Source organism: Callorhinus ursinus, unplaced genomic scaffold (genome assembly GCF_003265705.2).
Source record: "Callorhinus ursinus isolate GAN/ISIS: 27379988/994484 unplaced genomic scaffold, GSC_fseal_2.0 scaffold1912, whole genome shotgun sequence".
Classification (NCBI taxonomy): Eukaryota; Metazoa; Chordata; class Mammalia; order Carnivora; family Otariidae; genus Callorhinus; species Callorhinus ursinus.
In genome coordinates this window covers 1-9,258 of record NW_027398966.1, presented here as the reverse complement: position 1 = coordinate 9,258, position 9,258 = coordinate 1, and the positions used below count along the sequence as shown (strand labels likewise).

General features: G+C 50.4%; 1 protein-coding gene across 2 annotated transcripts; it reads left to right on the top strand.

The window, feature by feature from the left end:
- Positions 1 to 686: 686 nt before the first annotated feature.
- LOC112819133 (olfactory receptor 10H2-like) lies at positions 687 to 8,430 on the top strand. Of its 2 annotated transcripts, none has more exons than XM_073890676.1 (2): positions 687 to 805; positions 7,469 to 8,430. In XM_073890676.1, exon 2 carries the CDS (start codon positions 7,471 to 7,473, stop codon positions 8,428 to 8,430), a length of 960 nt encoding a protein of 319 aa, XP_073746777.1. In that variant the 5' UTR covers positions 687 to 805; positions 7,469 to 7,470. The 2 variants fall into 2 exon arrangements, with proteins under 2 accessions (XP_073746777.1, XP_025721947.2); XM_025866162.2 differs by lacking the exon at positions 687 to 805 and adding an exon at positions 7,300 to 7,369.
- The last annotated feature ends 828 nt before the right edge of the window (positions 8,431 to 9,258 follow it).

Here is a 9,258-nt window from a genome sequence, read left to right as displayed (position 1 = left end):
TTAGAATCTGAAACTGTATGGGAATGAGATGCACGCCTGTATCCTGCTGCAGAGAAGAGAAACATAAAATGTGGTTCTCTTCCAGGACCATGGAGAAGGGTTGTCAGAAACTAAGAGTGGCCTCTTGCTCTTTGTTCAGAAAGCTTAGCTGAAATTCAGTTAATGGGAAAATGCAGGTGGACCAGATGTCTCATGATGATTTGGCGAAATGGATGAAACCATGTGCTTTCTCAGGATGCATTTTGCAATTGATGTGTTCAGTAAACACTCATGAGTGCTTACAACATGGCAGACACAGTGATTGAGAACCAGGATAGACACACCTGTCACCAGGATGCCTTCCTGGGGCTTAGTAGTTTATGGCAGAGGGAGAGCTGATAGAACAGGTGTTCTATCAGAGCAAGATGGAGTCACTCATGTCAAGCAGTAACTTATGTCAAGCACTGACATAAGCAGCCAAGGGCATTGCTACTCAGAGAGGGTATCGCTAAAACCAGCACAAGCTGATGGCTTCCAGAACTGGTAACTAGCTGAACCCAAGGACGTCTGCAAAGGCCCAAGACTGATTAAACTCCTTTAAAAAAGGAGGACTTTGCAGCAAACTGTCAGACTTTCCAAACACTGTCCCTTTCATATCTGACCATCAAAAAAGGCAATTGCCTGCAAAAGGTCTGCCCAGTTGATCTCTGAACACAACAGAGATCCTCCACTGCTTGAACAGAATAAGCAGCACGTGCAGAGAGCTGACCCAGAGCAGACCAAGGCCTCCTCCCAACTGCGTGCTCACAGACTGACTCTGCATTTGGTTTGTTAACTTCTTACCCCCTGTTGTATCTTGCTTGTTGTATGACTTTGTCTTGTGCTTTGCTTTGTGTGACATGTATGAAGCCAAGTTAAATATGTAGTAAAATCTCACTGAGTTTGGAATCCTGATCTTGCTTTACAGTTACGTTAAACTTGTTTTATTTTGGGCTGGGTCTGACCCATCTTTCCGTCTGTAGCTGTGAGCACAGATTATGGCACCCAGCAGCGGCTGATGAATGTCTGGGGAAGGAAATGCCTCGGACAATATTTCTTCGTCACCCCTGGGTCCGCCCCAGGGCAGAGACCCAGAAATGCACAGGACCTGCCTGGCTGAACAGCTGAGCAAAGCTGCAAGGCTCTGTTTCAAAGGGACTTTGATTATTGCTCATTTAATCTCCCGTGGCCACACACTGCTTGGTGCACAGTAGGTGCACTAAAATACCTGTGAGGCAAATGAAAGTGTGGTGCCCATAGTTAAGAAAAAGATTGAAACGGACGTTGTGGGGCAGGGGAGTTCTCCTCCACCAGGCACCTACTGTGTGCCAGGCTCTTTACACATATTGTGTCTCTTCTTATCATTCAGTCCCACTTCATAAAAGACAAAGTGAGGCCCAGAGAGGCCAAGCCACTTCTCCAGGGTCACATCGCCCCCTCCAGGCAGGGCTGCAAGATACAGCTGAACTGAGATCTTGGCCTCACTCCATCTCCTGGCTTACTATTGACCCCCTTCTGTGACCTTAGCTTTATATGCTGACCCTTCTGGGCATCCAGAAGCAGCAACAAAAGCTCTTTCTCCTTAGTCCTGAATTCATTTCTTGGTTGAACATCTGTTTCTGTGATGTCCTTTCCGGACTTGAGTTGTGCCAGGAAATCCCAACAGATTGCCCCCACATTCTGGGTCTTCCACTGCACCAGTGGGCTAGAGCTTAGACGAGAGTGTTGTCGGGACCCTCAGTCCAGGCTGGCACCTCCTTCCAGCCCACTCTCCCTCGGGCCCCAGAGGGCTGGATCCAAGGTGCCTCCAAGTCCCTTCACACTGTGACCCCATCTGACTTCCCAGCCTCCCCCGACCCCATTTTGGGCACTTCTCCATGCCTTTGCTCATGCTGGTTCCTCTGCCTGCCGTTCCCTCCCTGACGCCATGTGCTGGGGACTGTTCATCCTTCAGAGTTCAGCTCAGATGTCACCTACCTCCTTTCCCACCTGCACGGTAGGGTCTCACAGCACTGTGCATATCCTTCCTTCACTGGTTTCTTTTAAGCATTTTATTGAGTATTTATTGTTCCGTTTAATTTTTACCTTTCTGGGTGCTGGGAACACAGCATGCTCCCAGTGAGATGCCATCTCTGCCCTCAGGAGGTCTGTCGAAGTCTAGTGGGAGACACAGACCCATAACCAGGTGATGACAGCACCATGTGATGGGTGACTACAGGGCAAGCTAGTAGTCAGAGACCCCAAGTCTGGGGTGCAGGGATGCAGGATAGACTTCCCGGAGGGTGGCATGTGACCTGAGACCGGTTGATTGAAGCAGATGGGAGTGGGGCATGAGGGATGCAGTGGGACCTGGGGATGAGAGAGTCTGGTACCCTCAAGAAATTGAACATGCTCCCATCTCATTTCAGCCTAGAGATGCAAAGTGGGGGTGTTGTGTTGGAAGAGTGAGAGGCAAGCTGAGAGACGAAACCGGAGAGGCTAACAAGGACCAGAGTTTTGGCCGCAGGGAAGCATCTGGGACTAGGGAGCCATGGCTGGTTCCAAGCAAAGTGGGGGGGGGGGATGGAATGTGCTTTGTTTAGCAAGATCCCTCTGATGTTATGTAGGAAGCAGGTGTAGAGGTCAGAGCCAAAGCAGAGAACTGAATCAGGAGGGATGTATAGTGGGTTAAAATAGTGTTGCTCAGAAATGCATGTCCACTTGGAACCTCAGAATGTGACCTTGCTTGAAATAGGGTCTTTACTGGGGTGCCTGGGTGGTTCAGTCGTTAAGCGTCTGCCTTCGGCTCAGGTCATGATCCCGGGGTCCTGGGATCGAGCCCCGCACCATCGGGCTCCCTGCTCAGCGGAAGCCTGCTTCTCCCTCTCCCACTCCCCCTGCTTGTGTTTCTGCTATCGCTGTGTCTCTCTCTGTCAAATAAATAACTAAATAAATCTTAAAAAAAGAAAAAAGAAATAGGGTCTTTACAGGTGTAATTAGATAAGGATCTCAAGATGAAATCATCCTGGGTGTTGAGCCCCTAAATGCTGGTGTCTAATGACTGGGGCCCTTATAAGGAGAGGAGAAGACATACAGACACAAGGAGAAGTTCATGTGAAGACTCAGGTAGAGATGGGAATGATGCCGTCATGGGTGCTGGCAGCCGTCAGAAGCCGGGAGAGAGGCATAGGGCTGATCCTCCCCCAGAGCCTCCAGAAGGAACTACCCTGCTGACACCTGGCCTCCAGACCTGGGAGAGAGCGTATTTCTGGTTTTTTGAGCCACCCAGTTTGTGGCAATTTGTCTCCTCAGCCCCAGGAAACTAATTCAAGGGCGGGTGCTGTCTCCTAGGTCATATGTGCTCACACCAGGCGGGGGGCCTGGACCTGAGAACATGAGGAGTGGGGAGAGTAGACACTGAGCTGCACTGTGGCCCGAGAGCAAGGCAAGCCTGGCTGCTGGGGGCTGTGACGCCTTGGCACTGCCCCCTCCCTCCCTCCTCAGTCCTCAGCTTGGGGCAGCCTGGGCCCAGAGCAGGGCCATGCTTTAGAGATCCCACCTCAGGGGCCCCTCCCCCGCACCTCTGCTTCTGCGGAGGCCAGACAGCAGCCCCTCTTCTGGACCACTCCCAGGGGCTGGGACCCAGGGTTTCCCCACCCAGCTCTGGGAAACCTGTGCTGTCCTCTCTGGGATGGCCCAGGGGTGCCTGTTTGTGGCGTGTGGATGGACTTGAGCTTTGAGAATGCAGTGTCCATAGTCCAGCATGCATGAGAACAAAGGAGTGTGCTCAGAGAGTAGGGGAGGGGCTCCGGCCTCCTTTTGTGTTCCTTCCGCTGTCCAGTTAGAGGCAGTCTTGTCACCTCCTTCTCCTGCCTTAACCATCCTCTGCACAGCCGGGCTGGGAGGCCTCAGGAAAGGTCTGGAGGCTGCATGTACTGCTCTGGGCTAATCTCAGGGAAGCCTCTGGAAGTCTCCCTGAGGGCCCGCCCCAACCTCCGCCAACCCGCCCCCCACCCCACCTGCCTTGGGCCCTGAGGGTGGCCCCGCCCACAACCTGCCTCTGCTGCCCACCTCCCCTGGGAAGCCTGTGGAATGCCACTGGAGTACAGCTAGATAAAGTGCAGGCGCAGCCTCCCGCCCTGCCCACCCCGCTTCTGAGCTCCCGGTGTCGAGCGTGAGTGAGGGGACCCAGGGCTTCCTCTGCGACGCCCCCAGACTGTTCCCCGCCGCCGCCACCAACGGAGGCGAGTGTGCGCCCCTGGGTGCTTTTCGGGAGGAGGTGATGCAAGCGCGGGTTGCGGGGAAAGACTGTGGGTAATAAGAATGTGGGGGTGGCTCTTGGGACCCAGAACCCCGCTGAACGAAGTTTGAAGGAAACAGTTCGTGGGCGGATGCCTCAAATTCAGGAATCCTGCATCCAGGTCCTTTGTGCTTCCTGGTTATCGCTGCAGAGCTTAGCGTGAAGGGTGTCTGTCAGGGACACCGGCGGTAGTCACCATCTTCCCGCTTCTGCTGTGTCGTGCTCTGAGAGTGTACGTCTGTGTGCACCTGCAGGGGTGCCTGTGGCCGCGACTCTGGGGTTGTGTGCGTGGGTCCATCCCCGCGGTGGGGTCTCCGCCTCCGTGTGAGTGAGCGGGTCTGATCCTGAGCTGCAGGTGCATGTGGGCCTGCTGTGTGCCTATCAGTGTAGAGCTTAAGGCAGCTGTGCGTGTGTGTCTGTGTGTGTGTTGGGGGGGGTGGGAAGTGGAATGCAGGTATGTGGAGGTGTGGGGGCACACCCACATGTAGGTGTTTGTGAGACACAGGGGGCACCCAGATGCCAGTCTGTAAGAACAGGAGGCCGCCCACCCCTGAGGAGAGCTGTTCTGAGGTGCCTCCTCTTCTGCTCTCACACACACCTGGGCGGAGGCTCAGTGGCTGCCCTGGAAGGCACAGGAAAGCTTAAGGGCAGGTGGTGGGTTCTTCCTCCCTGATCTCCCCTCTGGCCCTAGGCACTCACTCTCTCCCTTTCTGGGGACAGGCTGGGCTGTGAACCAAGGGGGAGACAGCACAGAGGTACAGGAGGACCGAGGAGGATACATTCTGCTTTCTAAAAAAATGGGGCAATTTCACATAATATAAAATTAAGCATTTTGAAGTTACACATCATTGGTGTTTAGCACATTCACAATGTTGTGCAACCATCACCCCTTTCTAGTTGCCAAATATTTTCATCACCCCAAAAGGAAACACTGCCTTCATTAGTAGTCACTTCCCCCTTGCCCCCTGCCCAGGCTCCAGCTTCCCCCCAACCCCTAATATGCTTGTTGTGTCTACGAATTTGCATATTTTAGGTATTTCATATTACCGGAATCAGACAAACTTTTGTTCAGACAACCTTTCATGCCTGGCTCTTTTTTCACATAGCATAATGTTTTCAAGGTTCATTTACGAGGCTGCATGTGTTCGTACTTTGATGTGTAAAAAACACATGACATAAAATTTATTATCTTAACCATTTTTAAGTATGTAGTTCCGGTGGTGGTAAGGATATTCACATTGTTGCGTAATAGATCTGCAGAACTCTTTTCATCTTGCAAAACAGAGACTCTCTACCCATTAAACAAAACTTGCAGTTTCCCACTCCCTGTAGTCCTTGGCAACCTCCATTCTACTTTGTTTCTATGAATTTGACTGCTCTAGATACCTCACATAAGTGGGATCGTACAGGATTTCTCCTTTTTGGGGGACTAGCTGATTCCACGTAGCATAATGTTCTCAAGGTTCATTCGCGTTGTGGCATGTGACAGGATTTCCTTCCTCTCAAGGCTGAATGTTCTTCCCTTGTATGGATATATCACATCTTGTTTATCCATTCATCCACCGATGGACACTGGGTTTTTTTTCTATCTCAAGGCTATTGTGACTAGTGCTTCTATGACCCGGAGTGTGCAAATATCTCTTCCAGACCCTGCTTTTGCCACTTTTGCATATATACCCAGAAGTGGGATGGCTGAGGCATAGGTAGTTCTAATTCTAATTTTTTGAGGACCATTCATACTGTTTTCCGCAGCCGTTGTACGACTGTGCGATCCCACCAACAATGCGCAGAGTTCTAATTTCTCTACCTCCTTGCCATTTAAATGGCACAACTCGGTGCCATTTAACCATCCACAATATTGTGCCACCAACACCTGTATTTAGTTCCAAGAGATTTCACCACCCCAGAAGGAAATCTGCAACCCATTTAACAGTCACTCCCCATTGCCCCCTACTCCCGTTTCCTGGCAACTGCTAATAGGCTTTCTGTCTTGATGAGTTTACCTATTCTGGATATTTCAAATAAATGAAATCATACAATATGTGGTCTTTGTGGCTGGCTTCTTTCACTCAGCATATTGCCTTCGAGGTTCATCCATGTTGTAGCATGTTCAGTACTTCATGCTTTTGTATGCCTAAAAGATATTCCATCATATGGATACCACTTTCTGTTTATCCATTCATCTGTTGGTCCATCCTGCATTTTTAAAAAGATGTTGCATTTTTGCATCAAGGCTGTCGATGGCAGAGAGAGGAAGAAAGATAGAAAGACAGAGCAGTAACACTGGATGGAGCAGTTGCTTGGAAGGAGAGCTGTCCTCACGGGGAGCTGGGGCAGATGTGAGTCAGTTGCCACTCGGGGAAGGATATGAGAGAACCCACAGCTGCGAGCCTTGGTTGCTCCACAAAGCAGGAGGTCGGGGACAGGAGAGTGGGTAGGGCTTGAGGAGAGGGAAGGAGATTCAGAGAAGAGCATCGGTGAGTGACCAGAGATAGAGTGCCTAGCAGGGGTCAGAGAATGTGACTCTGGTAATGCTGGTCAGTGCCACACCCTTGTGGGGGACTCACACAATTTAGACCACACAACAACAATAGTAGCTAAGAGCTGAACGTGCATCACCTCACCTAAGTGCCACTACAGGCCTGTGGAACGAAGATGATTATTCCATGTTCCCAGTGAGCCAGTAAGGGATAATGCTGAGAATTAACCAGAGCCTACATCCTCTCCATGCCACACAGGAGCGGTGACCTCCAGCTGAACATAGCAATCAGGGTGTCGCTTGCACTTAAAATTCAGCAAGGATTTGGAATCACAGAGATGGAGAGAAGCATGGAGTGGCCAGCATGCTCAAAGGCAGGAAAGCCGGGTGGTTGTGCATGGAGCCAATGACAGTAATAACAGTAGTTGTAATTATTATTATCAGTAATATTTTTTACAGCGTTCTTACTATGCGCCAGGGCCTGCATTACACAACTGAGGCTCACGATCTTCTGTGAACCCCAAGCAGCTCCCAGGAGTGCTGACAGTCATCATGAGCAGCAGGTCATGGAGGGACTGGCCATGGTGTGGAGGGTGAGGGCCCCTCGCCCCCGGGGAAGTCCTCCTGAGCCAGGCTCAGCATGGACCCAGAACTTGTGCCCACCAGGCCGCCTTCCCTCTCTCCCCACCCAGTGATGGCCACCACGCTGGACCTAAACCACAGCTCTGTGTCTGAATTCATCCTCGTGGGCTTCTCCACCTTCCCACCACATCTCCTGCCCATCTTCTTCCTGCTGTTCCTGCTCATGTACCTGTTCACCCTGCTGGGGAACCTGCTCATCATGGCCACTGTCTGGAGCGAACGTGGCCTGCACATGCCCATGTACCTCTTCCTGTGTGCCCTGTCTATCTCCGAGATCCTTTACACCTTGTCCATCACCCCGCGCCTGCTGGCTGACCTGCTCTCCACACACCGCACCATCGCCTTTGCAGCCTGTGTTAGCCAGATGTTCTTCTCCTTCACGTTCGGCTTCACCCACTCCTTCCTGCTCACCGTCATGGGCTACGACCGCTATGTGGCCATCTGCCACCCCTTGCGCTACAACATACTCATGAGCCCCCGTGGCTGCGCCTGCCTGGTGGCCTGTTCTTGGTCTGGTGGCTCTGTCATAGGGCTGGTGGTGGCCACAGCCATTTTTCACCTCACCTTCTGTGGACCCAATGAGATCCAGCATTTTGGATGTCATGTGCCTTCTCTCTTGAAGCTGGCCTGTGGAACTGATGTATCAGTAGTAGCCCTGGGTGTGGGCCTGGTGTGCATCACCAACTTGTTGGGTTGCTTTCTGCTCATCCTCCTCTCCTACACCTTAATTGTGGCTGCCATCTTGAAGATCCCGTCTGCTGAGGGCCGGCACAAAGCCTTCTCCACCTGTGTGTCCCACCTTATTGTGGTCATTGTGCACTATGGCTTTGCTTCTATCATCTACCTCAAGCCCAAGGGTCTGCACTCCCACAAAAGCAACACCCTGATGGCCATCACGTACACGGTCCTCACACCCTTCCTCAGTCCCATCATCTTCAGTCTCAGGAACAAGGAGCTGAAGACTGCCATGAAGAAGACCTTCCTCAGCAAACTCTATCCCTCCAGCATCTAAGTGGCCAGTGTGAAGGTGGTTTTAGAAGAAGGTAGAAGGATGACCATACCCTCACCTGTAGGATTACAATGTCTACCTAGTAGGATTGGTGAAAAGACGTGTGACAACCTCTATGACATAGCAGGTGCTCAATAAATGTGAACTTTTCTTCTTCTTCCTCCCTTGGTTTGTGTCTTGGCTATTAGTTTTATTTGTAATCAAAGAGCTTTCTTGAGATATAATCCACATGCCATATAATTCACCCATTTAAAGTACACAGTTCAATTGGTCTATAGTATATTCAGAGTTATGTGATCATCACCACCATCAATCTGAAACATTTTTGTCACCCAAAAAGGAAACCCCTACCCATTCAGTCCCCATTTCTTCTCCAACTCCCATAACCCCCAGCTATAGGAAACCACTTTTTTTCCAGAAAATATTGTTTAATTTTTTTAAAAATTGAAGTATAGTTGCCACACGGTATTATATTAGTTTCAATTGTACAGCATAGTGATTTGACGCCACACAATGCTATTACAATACCATTGAGTGCATTCCCTATGCTGTACCTTTCATCCCCGTGACTTACTCATTCCACTTTCCTGTTCTGAACATTTCATATAAATGGAATTACACTAGGTGGTCATTTTGACTGAGTCCTCTCGCTTAGCACAATGTGTTCAAGGTTCCTTTATATTGTGGATGTATGAGACCTTCATTCCTTTTTATTGCCAAATACTATTCCATTCTGTGCACATACTGTATTTCTTTCTTTCTTTTTTTTAATTTAAATTTTAGTTAGTTAACATACAGTGCAATATTGGTTTCTGGAGTAGAATTCAGTGG

Coding starts and splice junctions, on each gene's coding strand:
- LOC112819133 (XM_073890676.1), top strand. CDS start 7,471: ATGGCCACCACGCTGGACCTAAACCACAGCTCTGTGTCTGAATTCATC.